General features: G+C 46.6%; 1 protein-coding gene across 11 annotated transcripts in view; it reads left to right on the top strand.

Moving 5' to 3' along the window:
- Positions 1–21,574, top strand: part of KDM4A (lysine demethylase 4A) — a 48,434-nt gene that overhangs the window by 18,044 nt on the left and 8,816 nt on the right. For all 11 annotated transcript variants that reach the window (XM_025992032.2, XM_072724222.1, XM_025992031.2 and 8 more), the window contains exons 12-16: positions 11,360–11,480; positions 16,758–16,939; positions 18,369–18,573; positions 19,043–19,119; positions 20,027–20,082. In XM_025992032.2, the coding sequence (XP_025847817.1) occupies positions 11,360–11,480; positions 16,758–16,939; positions 18,369–18,573; positions 19,043–19,119; positions 20,027–20,082 (641 nt within the window). The remainder of the gene's footprint in view (positions 1–11,359; positions 11,481–16,757; positions 16,940–18,368; positions 18,574–19,042; positions 19,120–20,026; positions 20,083–21,574) is intronic.

Raw genomic sequence — 21,574 nt, 5'->3', positions numbered from 1 at the left:
TCTTTTAGGAGTTTTTATTATTATTATTTTTTAAAGATTTTATTTATTTATTCATGAGAGAGAGAGAGAGAGAGAGAGAGAGAGAGGCAGAGACATGGCAGAGGGAGAAGCAGGCCCATGCAGGGAGCCTGACATGGGACTCGATCCCCGGACTCCAAGATCAGGCCCTGGGCTGAAGGTGGTGCTAGACCGCTGAGCCACCTGGGCTGCCCAAGGAGTTTTTATTATGAAATGTTTTAAAAGTACATACGAGTACCATCACCAGCCCCTCCTGTGTGCTCACTTTCTCCGTATGTTAACATTTAGCCTTTTGGCTTTCTGTGTTTTGGGCTAAAGTACTAACCCTGAGTCCATATTACAGTTCTGGTTTCCCTAGTAGTGCATTTTTGTGGTTGGTCTGTTCCTTGTTTTGAATACCCACATCACTTTTCTTTCTCCTGTCTCTCAGTCTCAGGGCTCATTTTCTTTCTTTCTTTTTTTTTTTTTTTTTAAAGATTTTATTTATTTATTCATGGAGGCACAGAGAGAGAATGAGAGGCAGAGACACAGGCAGAGGGAGAAGCAGGCTCCATGCAGAGAGCCTGATGTGGGACTCGATCCTGGGTCTCCAGGATCACGCCCCAGGCTGCAGGTGGCACTAAACCGCTGCCCCACCGGGGCTGCCCTCAGGGCTCGATTTCTGTAGGTGTACTTTTCTGCTGCATGTTCTTCCTTCCATCCGGTTGGGTGCAGGCTGATGAGCCTGAAGCTATGTCTCCTTCCCATCACTTCTGGTGGCTGCTGTCTGCTGTCCTGTGGCAGCTTCCACAAGAGGTGGCTTTCCATCTTAGACACCAGAATCCCTTTATGGTCCCTGTTGCCACATTGGAGCCTTTCTTCACAGAGCCCTCAGGACTTCATTGACCCTGCTATCATGCTACAGGGCCCACTGTCCTCTTGCAGCATCCTCCTGACTTTCTTACCTCTGGTTATAGTCACAACCACAAAAGCAGCTAATCAAGCAAGGAGTTACTACATGCTAAATACTTTATCCGCATTCTTCATACTATATGTTACTGCTAAATTAATCTTACTATAGTCAAGTTGTGTGTGTTTGGTAGGAGGAGTCAACATATGACACCCATCTTTTTTCCTCTCCAAATTAAGAACCAGTTATGGAATGGATACAGGAGTCAGCATGTGGAGTTAAGAATGTTGCTTCATTACCAGTTAAATTGATTGGAGAGAGTGGCTTTTAACCTATGGCCAAATAGCTTTGCTGCTCATTTACCTTCAGTGAGACAAGTTACCTGCCTAGTCAGCAGGCAGTCGTAGAGGACACAGGCCTCTCATGGTGGCTGAACGTTGTCCACTTGCCTTTCTTGGTGGTGGACACAGATCTGAATGTACTCCCTCCGCAAAAGGCAGATCCCAGCTAAGTGAAGCTCACTGTCATCCAGAGGTTGAGGAGAAAAGCCATGTGGAATATGCTGGGAGAAGGAGGCTTCTCTCTGACATGAATCTTTACTCCTCAAAAAAAACCCCAGGAGTGCCTTCTTGGTTCATTTTTATTTCTGTATGGTCTTAGCTAGTAGTCTGATGGTAATACCATTCTCGGTGGCATTGCCTTCCTGCCCCTTGCCCTCAACCTCCTAGATGTGCTGCATCTTTGAAAAAATATCTTTGCTGCTCTGCCTCTTTGCTTTACTCCGTAATTACACGGCGTGCCTACTTGGGGCCAGGACTGTGCCTTCAGGGAGCTCGTGGTCTAGATGCAAGCAAATTAGTCTACTCCTCAGGGATAAGTGTTGTAGTCCAAGTGGAAGAGTTAGTGGCTCAGCCTAGGGTTGGGGTGTAGAGTTTGAGGAGACTGCAGAGAAGCAGGCATTATAACTAGGCTGAAGATTTGCAGAAGTATGCCCAGTGCCTTGAGGGAAAATGGAAAGGGAATCGAGGAGAGGAACCTGTTCCTCTGTAAAAATCTGTAAAGATACTTACTTGACTAGACTACTTCGGTCAGAGGCAACAAGACAGTAGTGGAAAGGGCAGAGACTTAAGTAGCACATGCCAAGGTCAAAGCACATGGGGGCCTGCAGAGTTGTGTTAGTCTCAGGCCTATGGGCCTGGAGAGAGCCTTGGGAACTGTTGCTGGAGGGTGTGAGGAGTCAGATCATCACAGTCTGCCTGTGTGCCATGAAGCAGTTTGACTTTGGAAGGTTCACCGCCATGTGTTTTTGGAGATTGAAGATTTTCAGAATACATTTTTATTTTTTATTTTAAATTATTTATTTATTCATGAGAGACACACAGAGGCAGAGGCATAGGCAGAGGGAGAAGCAGGCTCCTCGCAGGGAGCCCGATATGAGACTCGATCCCAGATCCTGGAGTCATGTCCTGAGCCAAAGGCAGAAGCTTAACCACCAAGCCACCTAGGCGTCCCCAGAATACATTTTTAAATGCACAAAGTTGCATGTGGAATACTAACGTGAACCCACAAATGCTCCTCACCTAGGTCTGACGGTTGTCAGTACTTGGCCACATTTACTTCACCTAGCCTTTTGTCATTTGAAGCACATTAAGGCAAATCACAGGTGTGTTGTTTCTTCCCCACTCATTGTGACCTCCAAAAACTGTGGGTATTTCCGTCATTCTGCCTAGCAAATTTAGGAGAGTTCCTTAGCATCATCTAATATCCAGCCTATAATCCAGTTGTCTAAACAAATTTGATTTTACATTAGGTTTGTTTGAATCAGGATTTAGTCTAGTCTCACACCTTCTGTTTCTGTGGTCTCATTTTAGGGCAGTGCTCCCCCTGCCTCCTAGCTTACTCAAGAAACAATGCCAGTTCTTCAGGTTGTCTGGTGAAGGGTTTTTTAGCTCTGCACTGATGTTTTGAAAGATCATTTTGGAAAAAGTATAAAGGATTTTGGGGCTGGGGGTGGGGAAGTAGGCAAAAGCAGAAATAGCAGAGGTTCTCCTGAAGGTGGATTATGGATATTTCACTTTCTACATTTATAAATTGGAATATTTTTATGATTAACCACATATAGTCAAATACTTCTACTTCAGGAAGAAAGAAAGATTTGCAATAGGGAAATCATTTTGGAACCTGTTTAGTCTGAAAAGTGACGTGGTGAGGACCTGGGCTGCGTGGTGGTGACAGGGATAAGGAGCAGAAGGTGGACCTGAGAGCCCCTGAGGGCGGGAGCACAGGACTGGGGTGGCTGGCTGTAGGGGTGGGGTGGGTGGGAGTTGACTCGGATTCAGACTTAAGTTATTGGATGGATGGGGGTGCATTAATGGAAAAGCCAAAGGGTATTTGAGTGTGGCTCAGGTGGGGAGTTCAAGTTTGGTGCGTGCTGAGTGACGTGTGTGAGGTAGGGGATGGAGATGTGTGTGCGCAGACCTGAAGTTCAGGAAGGTTGGGTAGGAGGCAGTCACTGGAGGTATGGGGGGGGGGGGGGGCGTGGAGGAGCTTACCTGTGGAGCATGCGAAGTGTGGAGAATACTTTTCATAATGGGGTGGAGTAGAGGCCAGGGTAGAGCAGCCCAAGGTTATGGGGAAGTAGAGAAGGGCAGTGTGTCCAGGGCAAGGGGCGAAGGACTGAAGACCTGGGAGCAACAGGCAAGTGTGGCTGTGTTATTGGAAGTCATGAGGGTAAGGGGGGAGGACTGGATCCTGCAGGTCCAAATACCCAGGGGTGGGTGTGGGGCTCCAGCACAGCTGGATGAGGAGTAGAGTGCTATATATGGGTTGACAATTTTGAGTTTTTAAAATTTAATTTTTTAAAAGACTTTATTCATGAGAGACACACAGAGAGGCAGAGACACAAGCAGAGGGAGAAGCAGGCTCCCTGCAGGGAGCCCGATGTGGGACTCATCCCAGGACTCCAGGATCACGCCCGGGGCTGAAGGCAGATGCTCAACTGCTGACTCACCCAGGTGTACCTTAAGTTTGTTTTTTTGTTTTGTTTTTATTTTTTAAAGTAATCTCTACATCCTATGCAGGGCTTGAACTCACGACCCCAAGATCAAGAGTCACGTGCCTTTTGGACTAAGCCAGTCAGCTACCCCCTTCCTTTTTCACTTTTAATTAACTCCTTTTATTATATTTATTTTTGAAATTTTGGGTTGATTTGTTTTTAGTTGTGGTAAAGTATACATGATGTAAAATCTGTCATTTTAAACATTTTTTAGCATACAGTTCTCGGACCTTTTATGCCTTCTCACTCGTGCAGCCATCACCAGGCTACAGAAGGTTTTGAGGTAGGAAGAGCCAGGGAGTCCTCAGCACACCTCTCTTCCTGGAACACGACTTTCTTGCTTATTGGAGCCCAGTCCTTTGCAAAAATCACCATTCCCAGCACCCGTTCACTGCTTCCAATCTTCCTGCCTGGAACACCTGTAGCACTCTGCTCCCTTTTCACCACAGTCCGTGTCACTCTGCACAGTTGTCCCAGGTTGCTGAGGGAGCCAGGCCCTGTGCCATATCCGCGTTGCTGCTTCACGCACCGACATGGTCCTGGGACTCAGCCCATGAACCTTCTGTAAACGTGGAAGGAAGGAATGGAAGTTTAGTTTTACCAGGAAGCTGACAGCAGGATTAATTGGGTGGGATGGGGGAGTGATAGTCACTGCTTGGGGCAGAAGCTGAAGCACCTTACCGATCCCTGGGGAGGTCTAATGGCATTGTAGCTGTATTTGGAAATAGCTGGGTTTTGAAGAGCACCCTGGTGTCGCTCCTGCCCCCCTTTTGCATTCCCCATGCTGTAATTCAGGCCTCTTGCTGCTCAGTTTATGTGCTCCTCTATGTCAAGGGCCTTAGTAAAAGCACCCAGGTTGACGGACTGTAGAAGCACCCAAGCTTTAGGATGTTCACTTAACTGCAGACAGAGCTCCAGTGATGTGTCTGTTATAACATTTCGTTTTAGTTTAAGCTGCTTTGAAAAAGTAAGTTCCCAAAACGAGGAGGGAACAGTTGGCTCTTCTCTATACAGTCCGTTAGTCACACTGACCTTGACTTGGGGGCCTGATGTTAGTTGGGGAACAGAGAACTCAGGAGCCTGAGCTCTAGCTCTCTTGCAGGCAGAGGCCTGGGAGACCCTACCTGCTATCACACCCCATCCTCACAGCGCCCTGGGCAGGGCGCAGCATTCAGTCCTCCCACTTGATGAGTGGGATGCTACTTGCCTAGGCTCACACAGCTAGTTGCTAGAACTAGGATTGGAACTCAGCCGTTTCTGCTACCTGCTGTGAGGGAATTTAGAAATGAGCACATGAAGGCCGTGTGGAGACCAGGGAGCAGGAGTACTTAGGCTGGAAGATGAGAAAATCTGTAAAGATACTTACTTGACTAGACTACTTCGGTCAGAGGCAACAAGACAGTAGTGGAAAGGGCAGAGACTTAAGTCGCGCACACCAAGCCCCCCCCCCTTGTCCTGCTCAGGCTGCTTATGTTCCTTGGTCCTTGCCTTTTTCTTTCATCTTCAAAAGCAGCCACATTGGCCAGGTCTTGCGTGCATCACATCACATAGACATTGAGTCTTCTGGTTCCGTCTTCACTATTAAACACTTTGATTACATTGGGCCTGCCCAGAGAATCTAGGATAATCTTACTCTTTTATCTGATGAGCAAACTTAATGTTTTTCATGTCAACATAGCATTCACAGGGATTAGAAGTGCACATCTCTGGGATCCGTTTTCTGTCTGCCACATGTGTAGTACCTCTCGTCTCACAGGTTTCTTTTCTCTCTGCCCGTAAAACCCTATGCAGCCCCTTTTTTCAAATACAGTTGGAGGGAATTCCCCATGATCTCATTTCTTTTCTTAATCTTCTCAAAAAGAGTTTTGGATGCATTTATTCCTTAAGTTCTAGCAGACAAACTATCTCAGCAAAGTCCTGATGCCTCCCAGTTGCCCAGTCCTTTGGCTACTTTCCTGCTCAGCTGTTGGCATCCCTTGACATTGCGGCTTTCCCCTCCTTGCCCTCTATTCCTCCTGTACTCTGTGGCAGGATCTCTTTTTTCTCTTTCTCTTCCTCCTCCTATTCCCAAAGGCTTGATCTCCTTTCAGTGTATCTTCCACCAGTAATGTCATTCACTCCCACGATTTCAATTCTCAACCTGATGCTAAGTATCCTTAAATCTACAGCTCTTGCTCTGACCTGCTTTCTGAACCCTCAGGCTAATTTCTTCTTGCCCCTCTGGGTGTTTCCACAGAAACAGGGTGGGTGTTACCTGCCTATCCTGTTTAGCTTGGTTTGTTTCTACTCCCCCTTCATCTGCATGAATCCTCTTAAGTCCCTCTCGCCTTGGTGATCCAGACTGGAAATCCCGCCATTTCTGGTTCCTTTATTTTTTCTTACTTCCTAGTCTTTGCCACTGCCATATCCCAGATTTAGGCCTATTTACAGGTGGTCTTCAAAGGAGGAATGCAAGAAGTTTATCTGGATGCAGAAATAATGGAACTTTATGTATTTATTTATTTTTTAAAAGATTTTATTTATTCATGAGAGACAGAGAGAGAGAGAGAGAGAGAGAGAGAGACTGAGACACAGGCAGAGGGAGAAGCAGGCTCCATGCAGGGAGCCCAACGTGAGACTCGATCCCGGGACCCCAGGATCACACCCTGAGCCGAAGGCAGACACGCTCAACCACTGAGCTACCCAGGTGTCCCAAGATTTATCTATTTGAGGAAGAGCGTACATGTCCACCTGCAGGGCAGTGGGGGGAGAGATTTAGGGGCTGAGGGAGATTGTCTTAGGCATACTCTGCGCTGAGCAGAGAGCCCAGCTCCAGGCTTGATCTCATAACCCTGAGATCATGGCCTGAGCCAAAACCAAGAGTCAAATGCTTAGTCTATTGTGCTACTCAGGTGCTTATTCTTCTTTTAAAATATGCATAAACACATTGGTGTATGTAATTTGTTAGTAAGTATACATATGATGGGGGTGCATGTCCCTAAAGTTTTTTAGTTCCATGGTTGCACTGTGAAATACATTTGAGTATTGTTTTCCAGTTTGTTTTAGCCAAAGAACCCTTTCTTTAAGTGAAATCTTTCTCATTTGAAAAGTATAAATCAAAAGCAGGGCTGTTTTGGTTGGAGGCTCTTGAGGGGCCTTCTTGTGCACTTTGGAAATTGCTGGTTTATAGCCTGTCAGTATAGTTCAGATCTGATTAAAAGTCTGTGATCATTGGGGTGCCTGGCTGGCTCTATTCTCCCTGGACGTAGCTTGCTCAGAATTTGGTTTTTCTTGGCATTCCAAGTGCAGGCCTCGAGTTATCTGGTCTGTGTAGTTAACACATGAAGCCTGTAGGCCTAGTGTGACTTCTGAAGTGGCCCTGCAGTACCACCACTTCTCTCTAGCACTGCTGATGAATTGTTTTTTTTCATAGTTGCAAAGTAGCCCTCCTCCAGGCCTTGTTTCCTTGCTTAATGGTTTTAGCTAACTCTATTTCTCCTAAATGTAGGATGATCAAGATTTTTTTTTTTTTTAATGATACTATGTATTTGTTCACGAGAGATTGCAGAGAGAGAGGCAGAGATGTAGGCAGAGGGAGAAGCAGGCTCTTTGAGGGGAGCCCAATGTGGGACTCAAACTCGGTACTCAAGGATCATGCCCTTAGCTGAAGGCAGATACTCAACCGTTGAGCCACCCAGGCATCCCAGTTTTTTTAGGTTTTTATTTAAATTGCCTGGTGCTTATTAAGTTGCACTCCTTAATCCCCATCCGTTTCACCCATTCCCCCACCCACCTCCTGTCTGGAGTTTGTTCTCTATAGTTAAGAGTCTGTTTCTTGGTTTGTTTCTATTTCCCTTTGCTCCTTTTGTTGTTAAATTCCACATATGAGGGCAGCCCAGGTGGCTCAGCGGTTTAGCACCGCCTTCAGCCCAGGGCCTGATCCTGGAGACCCGGGTTCGAGTCCCACATCGGGCTCCCTGCGTGGAGCCTGCTTCTGTCTCTGCTTGTGTCTCTGCCTCTCTGTGTCTCCCACGAATAAATAAATAAAATCTTAAAAAAAAAATATTCCACATATGAATGAAATCCTATGGTATTTGTCTTTCTCTGACTTATGTCCCTTAATATCATCCTCGAGCTCGATCCATGTTGTTGCAAATGGCAAGATTTCAGTCTTTTTTTTACGGCTGAATAATATTCTGTTTTTCTTTTTTTAATTTTTATTTATTTATGATAGTCACACAGAGAGAGGCAGAGAGGCAGAGACACAGGCAGAGGAAGAAGCAGGCTCCATGCACCGGGAGCCCAATGTGGGATTCGATCCCGGGTCTCCAGGATCGCGCCCTGGACCAAACGCAGGCGCCAAGCCGCTGCGCCACCCAGGGATCCCCAATATTCTGTTATATATCTGTATATATGCACACATACTGCATCTTTATCCTTTTAACAGTAAATGGACACTTGGGCTGCTTCCATAATTTGGCTATTGTAAATAATGCTGCTATAAACATTGGGGTGCATTATTCAAGTAGTATTTTTGTGTTCTTTGGGTAAATACCCAGTAGTTAGTGTGATTACTAGGTTGTATGGCAGTTCTATTTTTAATTTTTTGAAGAACCTCCATACTCTTTTCCACAGGGGTTGTACCAGTTTGCATTCCCATCAGGAGTGCAAAAGGGTTCCTTTATTTTGATGTAGTCACAATAGTTTATTTTTGCTTTTGTTTCTTTTGCCTTGGGAGACATATCTAGAAAAAAGTTGCTATGGCCAATGTCAGAAATTACTGCCTGTGCAAATCTTTTTTAGAATTTTTATGGTTTCAGGTCTTACATTTAGGTGTCTTTAATCCATTTTGAAGTTATTTTTGTGTGTGGTGTAAGAAAGTGGTCCAGCTTCATTCTTTTGCATGTAGCGGTCCAGTTTTCTGTACACGGCTTGTTGAAGAGACTCTCATCCCCACAGCATATTCTTTCCTGCTTTGTTAAATGTAATTGACTCTATACTTGTGGGTTTATTTCTGGGTTTTCTGTTCCATTGATCTGTGTGTCTTTGTGCCATTAACATACTGTTTTGATCACAGCAGCTTTGTAACATAACTTGAAGTCTGGAATTGTGATGCTTCCAGCTTTTCTTTTCTTTTCTTTTCTTTTTTAAGATTTTATTTATTTATTCATGATAGTCACACAGAGAGAGACAGAGAAGCAGACACAGGCAGAAGCAGGCTCCCTGCAGGGAGCCCAACGTGGGATCCCGATCCCGGGTCTCCAGGATTGCACCCCGGGCCAAAGGCAGGCGCCAAACCGCTGTGCCACCCAGGGATCCCCCAGCTTTGCTTTTCTTTTCAGTATTGCTTTGGGTGTTTGGGGATCTTTTGTGGTTCCATACAAATTTTAGGATTCTTTGTTCCATTTCTGTGAAAAATGCTGTTGCTGTTTTGATAGTAATTGCATTAACTGTGTACATTGCTTTGAGTACTATAGACATTTTTAAAGTATTTATTCTTCCAATTCGTAAGTGTGGAATGTCTTTCCATTTTTTTGTGTCGTCTTCAGTTTTTTTTCATCAGTGTTTCATAGTTTTCACAGTGTAGGTCTTTCCCTCTTTGTTTAGGTTTATTCTTAGGTATCTTAGTATTTTTGGTATAATTGTAAAGGGGATTCTTTTCTTTTTGTTGCTTCATTATTGGTGTATAGAAATGGAGCAGAGTTCTGGAGATTGATTTTTGTATCCTGAGACTTCACTGAATTCCTTTATCAGTTTTTTTAAATTAATTAATTAATTAATTAATGATAGTCACACACACACACAGAGAGAGAGAGAGAGAGAGGCAGAGACATAGGCAGAGGGTGAAGCAGGCTCCATGCACCAGGAGCCCGACATGGGATTCGATCCGGGGTCTCCAGGATCGCGCCCTGGGCCAAAGGCAGGCGCCAAACCGCTGCGCCACCCAGGGATCCCCTCCTTTATCAGTTCTAGCAGTTTTTTGGTGGAGTCTTTCAGGTTTTCTATATATGGTGTCATGTCATCTGTAAATAGAGTTTTACTTCTTCATTACCGATCTAGGTACGTTTTATTTCTTGTCTGATTGTTGTGGCTAGGACATCCAGTACTATTAAATAAAGTAGTGAGACTGGACATCCTTGTCTTGTTCCTGACCTTAGAAAAAAAGCTCTCAATTTTTCTCCATTGAGGATGTTAGCTGTGGGTTTTTCATAAATGGCCTTTATTGTGTCGAGGTATGTTCCCTTTAAACCTAGTTTGTTGAGTTTTTTTTTTTTTTTAAGATTTTATTTATTTATTCATGAGAGACACAGAGAGAGGCAGAGACACAGGCAGAGGGAGAAGCAGGCTCCATGCAGGGAGCCCAACATGGGATTCGATTCTGGGTTTCCAGGATCATGCCCTGGGCTGAAGGTGGTGCTAAACCGCTGAGCCACCCAGGCTGCCCTGTTGAGAGTTTTTATCATGAATGGATGTTGTCAGATGCTTTCTCTGAGAGGAATGACCCAAATTTTAAATACAGTGACTGGAAAGAAACTCTTGTGGTATTACTGAGTCAGTCTTGTACATCTTAAACCTAATTGTGCTTGCTCTGACATTATCTAAATGGAGCATTAGTCAAATCAACTTTGGCTTTTGTAGCTAGGTCAGAGTTTTTTAAATTTTTATTTATTTATTTTTGAAAAGATTTTATTTGTTTATCCATGAGAAACACAGAGGCAGAGACACAGGCAGAGGGAGAAGCAGGCTCTCTGCAGGGAGCCCAATGTGGGACTCAATCCCGGGACCCCAGGATCACTCCCTGAGCCAAAGACAGACGCTCAACTGCTGAGCCACTCAGGCGTTCCATTAGGTCACAGTTTTAAATACTCTGTCCTGTCTGATGAGGAAACTAGCTGACAAATAAATAGTATCAACTAGAGCTGAGGGCTTGACAGTGCGTGAGAAGTGGGTCAGCTGTTCCTCACCCCTTCGGACGTCCTCTAGCATTTCAAGTCCGATGGCCCAGCTGCCTGGCTCTTTGTAACAGGTGTTCCTGCCCTTCTGGTCCATGAAAAGGGGCACCTGGTTTCTCTGGGGTTTTCTGAGATACAATCTCATGACCCAGACCTTAAGGGAGGGGGCATGGCTCTCCTGTAGAGTACATTTATTTTTGGTAGATTTGTTTCAGGCTGCTTTTGAGAACAGGAGCTATACTTGTTAGGCACAAATTTTGCCCTAAAATGTTTACATAATCCTAGTTTAGATTAATTTGTGTGGTACTGTCATTTTGGTTTATCGAAAGGCAGGTGTATTCTGTGTTTGGTTTTATATTTCTCTGTAGGCCTGTCCTTTCTGTTGGTTTTCACTGTAAGACCAACCTCTGCTGTGTCCCTAAGTGGAGGCAAGACCAATTTGATTTCTTCTTGTGGTTTGCCTAGGTGGCAGATGAATACATGTTTTCCCTGGAGGAGAATAAGAAGTCCAAGGGCCGTCGTCAGCCCTTAAGCAAGCTCCCCCGCCATCACCCACTCGTGTTGCAGGATTGCGTCAGTGATGATGGTAAGTGTTGCTTTCCCTCTTGACCAGGAAGAGGAAAGTGTTTTACCCCATTAGGACTTGCTCTGACAGGACATTGGGAGGCCCAGCTAAGTGCCAGGGGTGGGCCCATGCTTCACTATTCTCCCAGATACTCCACAAAGAGAACAGGATCTCATTTGATACTTAATTTATAATCATATTTCTTTGTATGTCTATGTATCTTGGAATGTACCTAATACAGGATGATCGCATGCAGGTTCTTCTCTTTCTTTACTAGGAGGTACAGGCTGATTTTTCTGGATAGCAATTCTGTCAATGATGCCAAGCCCAATGCTGAATGTGTAGCTACAGAGATAACTAAGATATGTCCGTGCCCTCAAAAAGCTCACAAGGTAGTTGGGCAAACTGACAGGTAAACAGATCTAAAGAGAGGAGATGTTAATCTACAGCAGAAGGGAGAGCGTGAAGATCGATTCAGAGGGAGCTGCTCAGTTAAAGGGCCAGGCCAGGGTGTGATGGGCGGGCCAGAGTGAGGTGGGGGGAGGCTGAGAGGGAGGCCTTACTATAGTGGGCCTTCAGGAGCCTTCGATGTTTTTTTTTTTTTTTTTTTTTCCTTTGATGGGTTTTAAGTGGCCAGATGTACATAAGAAGGAATGCTCCTGGGCAGCTTGGGTGGCTTAGCGGTTTAGTGCCGCCTTCAGCCCAGGGTGTGATCCTGGGGACCCTGGGATCAAGTCCCACGTTGGGCTCCCTGCATGGGACCTGTTTCTCCCTCTGCCTGTGTCTCTGCCTCTCTCTCTGTGTCTCTCATGAGTAAATAGATAAAATCTTAAAAAAATAAAAAAAAGAAAAAGAAAAAGAAAAAGAAAAAGAAGGATTGCTCCTAGCGACTGCATCTAGAGAATGGGTTTGAAGGCAACAGATGGGCTTTTGCCTTGGTCTCTGTGAGCGGAGGGTCTGAAGCAGGATGATGGTGGTAAGGATGGGGGAGGGATTCAGTGACAGGTGTTGGGAGCCTAAAGTCAGCTGGATTTGGGGGTTGGGTGTAGAGCTGTGAGTGTGGGGCATGTAGAAGCCTGAGTTCAGTGCCTCCCTGCGTTCTAGCTTTGGTTGGGATTAGAAACCTAAGTTCAGTGTCTGTGGGGAATGTAGATTTGGGGCTCAGCAGAGGTAGTGTTTGATACCTTTTGAAAAAATTTAACCAAAATGGGGCACCTGGGTGGCTCAGTTAAGTGTCAGACTCTTGATTTCAGCTCAGGTCATGATCCTCAGGGTCCAGGTCGTGGTCCTATGGGTTGTGGGCTTTGGGCTCAGTGGGAAGTCTGCTTGAGAGTCTCTCCCTCTGCTCCCCCCCACCCCCACGTGCTCTCTAAAGTAAATAAATAATTTTAAAATGTTTATTAAACTTTTTTTTTTTAAGCGGAAGTGTAGTTTACACACTATTACGTTACTTCCAGGTATACAGCATAGTGATTGGACAGCTCTTGTATTCTGTGCTCACCACGAGTGTAGCTACCATCGGTTTGATAACCTTTACTTAGAGTACATGAGGCCACTTGGGAGAGGGCAGAGGCTGGGGGTGGAAAGACAGGAAGAGGAGCTGGTGAAGGAGACAGAAGGGAAATAGGCAGAGATTGGAGCAGAAATGGGAACTGTGTCTATCGCTGGAGCTCAAGAGTTGTTGGCCTCAGTGCAGCGCGGTCTCCTGTGCTGCCTGGAGCTCGAGTTCCAGGAACATGAGTGTGGCCAAGTCTTTGGCAGTGAGCAGGTCCTTTGTTACTCTTGACTGATGCCAGGCCCTTTCCTGCCCTGCCCTGCCCTTCCTGGCACCAGTGACTGGGTGAGAAGGCCCAGACTCTCACTAGCCTCTCTGCTCCTGAAGCAAGCCCCATGTTCCCTTTCTCTTCTGATCCCTATCTCTGCTGTTTTCCTTGGTAGTAGGATTGTAATAAGCAAGTAGGGAAAGTCTTGAGATCCTCTAGTCAAAAGTAGGCCAGAGCCTGTGTCAGAGTCTTAAGAAGTCTCTCTGCTCTTCCTCTGGCCCAGATGGAGCTTGGGTTCTCTGGGTAGCAGCAGCCTAGCTTCAGGATCCCCTGACCCCCAACCCCCTGGTGCTCTAAAGGCTCCAAATAGAGGTTGTAGGAAATTGGAACAGGAAACATTTATAGAGAGGACAACAGAATTACCCTGCAAAGGTGACCACTTGCATGTCTTAATGTGTTAATCTTCCTGATTTTCCTAGCCAGATACTAGATTATATCCACGTATGTCTTTTTATTTTTTTTTTTTTCGTATGTCTTTTTGTAATGATGCCGTTGAGATAATAACATATGACCTCACAGCTATTCATGATCAATTTCAAATGTGGAAATGTTGAAGGGATGGAAGCCCTGTGCGTGTCTCCTGTTGTCAGCAGCCGCTGCCATGTTGCCGTGGGCGCTCGCTCTGCTTGTGTTATTGGGGTACATGCTGCATACACTTGCCACCACATGAGAGTGGGTTGTCCTCATCAGGTCACTTAAAGTGCACTGAGAGGCACTTCCTTAAGACTCATATAAATGCTGTTGCCACATCTAGGAAAATAGGCAGTGTTTCATGATGTTCTCCTATCTCAGTCCATGTTAATTTTTCCCTGCTTATCCCAAAAGTGTGTTTCATAGCTTTTTCCCTTTAAACCAGTATAAACCAAACCGGGGTCACCCATTTCAGTCTTGTTTCTTTAGTCTCTTAGTCTAGCATGCGTCCCCCCCTTACCAAATTTTTTTTAATCGAGGAATAAAATACTCAATGAAATACATCTTTTTTGTGCATCTCAGTGATGGTTTGTACATGTAAATTGTAAATTTCCTGCAATTTTCACTTAACATAGTGAACATTTTTCCTTCTCATTACAGTGGTTATAAGTGGAGTGATTTTTTTTTTTTTTTTTAAGATTTTATTTATTCATGAGTGACACAGAGAGGGAGGCAGAGACACAGGCAGAGGGAGAAGCAGGCTCCATGCGGAGAGCCCGACATGGGACTCAATCCCGGGTCTCCAGGATCACACCCTGGGCAGAAGGCAGCGCTAAACAGCTGGGCCACCAGGGCTGCCTGTTTTTTTGTTTTGTTTTGTTTTGTTTTGTTTTGTTTTGTTTTACCACCTATGGTTTGGTAAACAGAGCAGATATCACTGTGTTAATTTTTCTCTTGTGATTTGAGAGGCTGTCTGTTTCTGTTTCTTCTATTCAATCTTGGTCACTCTTGTTTTGCCCAGGATAAGGAAAATACTTGCTTTGGTTTTGGCACCATGGTTCCTGGTCGGCCTGGTTGATAGGGCTTGTATAGGTTGATTTTAATTGTCTGCAATGGGGATCCCTGGGTGGCTCAGCAGTTTGGTGCTTGCCTTTGGCCCAGGGCGCGATCCTGGAGTCCTGGGATCGAGTCCAGCGTCAGGCTCCTGGCATGGAGCCTGCTTCTCCCTTTGTCTGTGTCTCTGCCTCTCTCTCTCTCTATGTCTATCATGAATGAATGAATGAATGAATGAATGAATGAATCAATCAATCAATCTACCTTTAAAAAAAATAATTGTCTGCAATTACCTCACTGCGTTAACAGTACACTTGACTGAGGTCACACTCATGGCAGCTGCCAGGGGTCATTTAACATGACTTAAGGCAGAGTAGGTAACTATTCGCACTGAGCTGGAGTTGCTAGAAATGAACAAATAAATAGGCACCTAGTGCAAGTACATACCAGCGCCTTCCTTGGGCTGCTCTGCTTAGATCTGTAGGGCCTCTTCATAGTGGTTCTGTCTGGGAAGTGAGATCCTAGCTGGGGATTCCTGATGCCTCTACATAGATAGATATGGTGACTCCAATGAGGGCTTCACGTGGTGTCACTGGCATGGAGCCGATCTCCTGTAAGATGTGTCATACTTGGACCTTTTTTTGGACTCACTTGCCAAAGAAGGACATCCCAAATGTGACCTCTCATATTTCCCTCACTTGGGGGAGCATCTGGAGAAACACTATTTCATTTATTTTGATGTTTGTTGCTCCTTTTACCAAAGATTGCTTCCGTTGACCCATAATATTAGAGTTGTGATATTTTCCTCCCTCCTTTATGGTTTATGTTGGAATCCAATGGGCTATGTCCATCTCACTGATTTACCGTATCACATCCATCTTGTTTTTTGAGCCCAGTTTTTTTGTTTTCCATTCAGCAGTGTGTCCCTTTCTTTTGGGAAGATGGCACGTGGAGGGGGTTTTCCTTCCTTAGGCAGTGCTGGGGCCCAATGAATCCTACGCTCTGCTGTCTTAGAGTAATGAAGAGACACAAATTTGTCATCTAGACCAGAGGTCTGTGAAGGACCAGATAGTAAATATTTCAGACTTCATAGGCTTCACATTTATTTTCTTTCTTTCTTTCTTTCTTTCTTTCTTTCTTTCTTTCTTTCTTTCTTTCTTTCTTTTTCTTTCTTCTTTCTCTCTCTCTCTGTCCTTTTCTTTTCTTTTCTTTTTCCTTCCTTCCTTCCTTCCTTCCTTCCTTCCTTCCTTCTTTCCTTCCTTTCTCTCTCTCTCTTTCTCTTTCTCTCTTTCTTCCCTTTAATCCTTTAAAAATGTAAAAACAGTTCTTGGCCCCCCAAGTGGATTGCATTTGTCTTGTGGGGCATCATTGTGTGTTAGGCCTTGGCCTAGACTTAAGGTGTGGGAAAGAGGGTTTGTCTTGGTCACGCTCTACCTTCCTCTGAGCAGAGCCAGGACGGTTGGGGATCCCTGTCCAGAAAAGGCAGCTGTCCCACCGACCTTTGCAGAGGGAACTAGAAAGTTCTGACTAACGCACATGACATAAAAACCTTTAAGTCTTGCCATTTCCTTGTTTTGTTTTTTTGTTTGTTTGTTTTTTGTTTTTTGTTTTTTTTTCCCTTGTTTCCCTTCAGTGCAACTGTAGAGAAAACTCTTAAAAGGTAGGAACTCAACATGCTAACATACCAGAGACAACAAGTAACGTGGTTTCTGGCAAGACTGTGTCTTACTGTGCTGCCCTTGGGCACAGGCTTTGAACGCTGGCAGCTGTTAGGGGAGAGGAGCAGGCTGGACTCTGTGGGTAAGAAGAGAAGGGGCTACAGGCAGGACCATCTGCAGTATCATACACGTATTGGAGGAGTCTGTTGAAAATTGCTTCTGCCCTTTGCCTTTATCACCTGTAGGGTCTTAGGTTTAGGCCAGCCTGGAGTCAGGCTGAGCTCATCTGCTCTCTAGGCAGAGTTACACATGTACGGGGCTGGTGCTGACTTGTGCTCTGCTCTCTGCTCCAGAGTCGTCTGAACAGCTGACCCCTGAGGAGGAGGCTGAGGAGACAGAGGCCTGGGCCAAGCCCCTGAGCCAACTATGGCAGAACCGACCCCCGAACTTTGAGGCTGAAAAGGAATTCAATGAGACCATGGCCCAGCAGGCCCCTCACTGCGCTGTCTGTATGATCTTTCAGACTTACCATCAGGTAATACGCCCACTTCATCCTCTCCTTTTACTCAGAGCCAGCAGTCCAGAGGGAAGCGAGGTTTAATTGTGGGTACAGAGTTTGTCACTGGTTGTCTTGGGAAAGGCATGTTCTTCTAGTGTTCACTGCCCCATCCATGTACTGTAGTCAGGTTTCTCCAGGCAGATAATCCAGCAATGTGAGTTTTTACCTGAGAATGGTTTGCAGAACTGGGGTGTGGCTTAGCCTTGGGGGGATTCCCTGCATCCTGTGGCATTTACACCATTTGCAGAGAAATCTGTTGTTATCCTTCTAGTCAGAAACTGTTCCTTCCAGGTGTTTTTTTTTTTTGTCCTGGCCAGGCTGGAGCACTGTGCATTTCTTTAGTCTGCCAGAGCCTCCAGTACGGTCTTTCCTTTCTCTTTGCTACAGTGGGTGTTGGTGGAAACTAGGGTGGGGAGGTAGGAGTAGAAGGTGTGCAGGAGGGGGAGGCACTGGGGCTGAGTTCATCTGTGCCTCTTGGGTCCCTGGGGCATTGATGGCCATCCTTGGGTTGGCCATCCAGCATGTGCCAGGTGAGGAGCTTGGTCTCAGCTGGGACCTGCACAGGGTGATCTGGCATGGCTACACTGAGCCTGGCATGGCCCCAGATTCATACTTGCCAAAGAATGGAACTGTGAGACCATACATACTTTGGATTGGTAGCTCACTGCTTCTTTCCATTGACCGAAAAAAAGCAGAACTGAAGAATTGTATGTGTCCTTGCCTGTGAGACAAGTACAACCATGGCCTGGTTGTACTGTTAGCAGACCTACCAAGTGGGTCTCTGTTTTCATGAGGGGCATGTACTTAGGGTTGACATATTTGAGGCTCTGTCCTTGAAATGCTGGTAGTGCCAGCAGATATTTGCAGTTAGGGTATTTGTCAAGGAAAGTACATGGACCTACCATTCTTTCTGAAGGGACCCCTAGCCAGGAATCACAGGTGGGACTCCAGCCATGTGGCAGTGCTTGCAGCTCAGGTGTCTCACTGCCGTTGGCCCCTGGCGGAAATCACGCTAGTCCATTAGGAGCACCAGCTCTGGGTCCTCTCCCTGGGCCGGGGCCACCATGCAGTGCCGCACATAGGGGAGCCCACGAGAGCAACCTTGCTAACATCTCAGCGCGTTTTATTACCACTTGGTTTGGAAAGATTGAAATCCCAGTTGCCTCTTACCTCGCTCCGTTTCCTCAGTTGTCCCCAGGGGCCTTTGTTTGATGCTGTTGTGGGAAATTGAATTTGAGTCATTAGAGGTAACTTCAATTAGCAGCTCTGGGATAATAGCTGCCACCCGGGAACTGTAGCCAGAGTCCTACCAGTAAGAGAGGCAGCTTTCTGCTGACAGAGCAGGTGGGAAGCTGGGAATACAGGCACATGCTCACTGAGGGCTGCCCCTGCTTGCTCTCCTTAGGTTGAGTTTGGAGGCCTTAGTCAGAGCTGTGGAAACACTTCAGCTCTGGCCCCCCAGAAGCAGAGGACCAAGCCATTGATTCCAGAAATGTGTTTCACCTCCACTGGCTGCAGCACCGACATCAACCTTTCTACCCCTTACCTTGAGGAGGACGGCACTAGTCTTCTGGTTTCCTGCAAGAAGTGCAGTGTCCGCGTCCATGCCAGTGAGTGGTTCACCTTTGCTCTACGGCCTGACCCAGAGGCCTGCTCACTGTGGTCTCACCCCATGTTGGCCTCATCACAGCTTTCCAGGGGCCTTCCCAGGCCCTCAAGTGCAAAGATTGCTCTTGTGTTGTTGGGGGAGTTCGCTGCTGATAATTGGAGTTCCATTGATTTTGGGGTCTTTGCTTGTGTAGTCAACCTTGTACTCTTCTCTGGGCTGCACATACCGGGGGTGGGGGGTGGGGGATTAGTTCTCTGCGTGCTCGTACCAGGGAATCTACAGTCTTTGACTTTTGAGACCTTGGGCCATACCGTGTGGGTGAATCCTGGGGCCCCTGACTCTAGAATTCAGAGGTTTTCTGTAAGATTTGGTTACAGCTTTCAGACTGGTGGTCTATGGAAAAGAGTTGCAAGTATATATTCTTACTCTGGTCTCTGGGTTTAATTTACTCATCTTGGTGTCCTTGTTAGGTTGCTATGGGGTCCCCCCGACAAAGGCTTCTGAAGACTGGATGTGTTCTCGATGTTCAGCCAATGCCCTGGAGGAGGTGAGTGTGTCCACAGTGTTGCTGTCTTGCCCGTGAGACTTGGGGTTTGCTCAGGGCCAGGTTTTTTTGTATGGACTTACTTTCTTCTTCCTCTTTTTTTTTTTTTTTTTTTTTTTTAGATTTTACTTATTTTATTAGAGATCACAAATGGGGGGAGGGCCAGAGGGACAGGAAGACAAGCAGACTTCTCACTGTGCAGGGAGTCCAACATGGGGCTTGATCCCAGAACCCCGAGATCATGATCTGAGCTGAAGGCCTATGCTTAACTAAGCCACCCAGGTGCCCCTCATGTGGGCTTTCTGTCTCCAGCAGTCTGCACAGGGCCTGGTTCACAGTGATGTCAGAGTGGGTATTGTCAGAATAAACCCCCATAGCCTGGTTGCTGCTCAGCTATGGCAGGACATGTATCGAGTCTGAAAGTTGTATTTGCTACGTTGTATCTGGACCAAGTAGGTCCCCCTGTGAACCAGCTATAACCCCCTTTAAAGAACTTAGCTATTGGGTTGGGCCATCAGAATGGGGCTCAGATGCTTCATTTAGTAGCTTTCTCCTCTTCATCCCCTGCCCCGGAACCTTGGCAGCACCCCATGTAGGAGGTGGGCAGAGACCTGTAATGCCTTCAGTTTGGGCAGAGCGTTCTTGGTGACCACTTACAGTTGTTACTATTAACAACTAAGAGGATTATGTTAAGTCAGGCAAATACTTGGTATACTTTAGCTCTGGGTGGTCTCCTTGTCTTCCTGTGGGGGAGTCCTGCTTATGTGGACTGTGTAGGCGAGGCCCCACATGCCATTAAGCCACTTTCTTATGTGGAGGCTGCAGTTACCCAAAGGAGGCCAAGGAGAGAGCAGATTGGATGTTAATGACTTGGTGGTAACTGCCCTTCCTCCCCATCCCTTCTTGGCAGGATTGCTGTTTGTGCTCACTACGAGGGGGAGCCCTACAGAGAGCCAATGATGACAGGTGAGTTTCTGAGCAGTGGCTCCGCCGCTCAGCTCTGGAGCAGCGTTGCAGAGGCTCTGAGAGGGCAGTGGCCGTTCATCAAAATGACTGATGGAGGGTTTGGGAAGCACATTGTTGGAGCTGGAATAGCATCTCCAAGACTAATTTTGAAAATGGGTTGCCAAGGGGAGCCAAGCAGCTCTAGACCTTTCCAATCTAGCTTCTCCTCCGAGGCAGAGATATAAGTGATGTCTTCCTTTTGGAGGAGCTAAGACAGGCACATGAGGGTGTGGAGATCCTGCACAGACCATGTAGAGGCCCCATGGGCCAGAAGTGAGACAGTTACCTTATTATAGCTGGGGCTGGTGCAGAGGTGGCCATGGGCATGGGCTTGTGAGCCCTTGTCCACAGGCGCACTCTGCCTGGCTCAGGCCTGCTGTTGGAAGGAGGGTGAGTGTCCTTGGGGAGCAGAGTGGGACATGGAGGAGAGCTCAGCCTCGCCCACCTGCTGTGGAGTCAGACCTACAGAAGTCTGGGCATCCTAGCGGGCAGGCAGCTTTTCTTCTGAGCTGACCCTTTGTGCCTGGTCTTAGCTTACTTTGTCTGAGGTAGAAGTGTGAGGCGGATGAAGTTTTTGCTCTGGAAAAGCTGGCTGTCGAGGGGCTGTAGTGCACATAGATTGGTGGGCAGCCGGTGGTGAATATCCTGCTTCCAGTTAACATCCTGTGGGAATTGGAGCCTGCCTGCAATACAGGAACCTCCCCGATCATTTGTGCTGTTCCATATAGACGGCTCTTCTGCTTGCTGCTTCCAGGCCTTTATTTTTTTTCTTTTAAATATTCTATTTATTTATTCATGAGAGACACAGACACACACACACACACAGAGGCAGAGGCATAGGCAGAGGGAGAAGCAGGCTCCAAGCAGGGAACCTGACATGGGACTTGATTCCTGGTCTCCAGGATCACGCCCTGGGCTGAAGGTGGCGCTCAACCGCTGAGCCACTCTGGGCTGCCCGCTTCCAGGCCTTCAAAGGCACTTGCTGCCATTATTCGAGGTCATCGTGTTCCTCATAGTTGTGGGAGAGCGCTGTTAAAAGTTCTTCCTTACTTGGAGCAGAAGTGGCTCTCCTTGAGCCTCCCACCTTAACCCTATGTCTCTAGTTCTGCTCCTGTGGGGCCATGCCAAACAAGTCTGTTCCCACAGTTGCAGAGGAGCCCCACCAATACTATATAGACAGCTTCTGTGTGGGCCCCACATTGTCTGTGATAGCTTTTATCTGGCCTGATGTTAAGAGTCTCATCATGTTCCTATCAATTTCTCAAAATGCCCAGAACTGTAATTTTCTCAAAATGTCCATTGAACAGACCTGTCAGAGTAGGTGGGGCCTGTGCCAGACCTTAACGAGTGAGCTTGCTGTGGATGCAGGGATCAGAAAGAGAGGTCATTTCAGCCCAGGGGAAAGGTTTGGGTGAAGGCCTAGAGGGGAGACCTGTGGCTACTGGCAGACAGG

This window comes from Vulpes vulpes, chromosome 10, assembly GCF_048418805.1.
Source record: "Vulpes vulpes isolate BD-2025 chromosome 10, VulVul3, whole genome shotgun sequence".
NCBI lineage: Eukaryota > Metazoa > Chordata > Mammalia > Carnivora > Canidae > Vulpes > Vulpes vulpes.
This window is presented reverse-complemented; position numbering and strand designations above follow the sequence as displayed.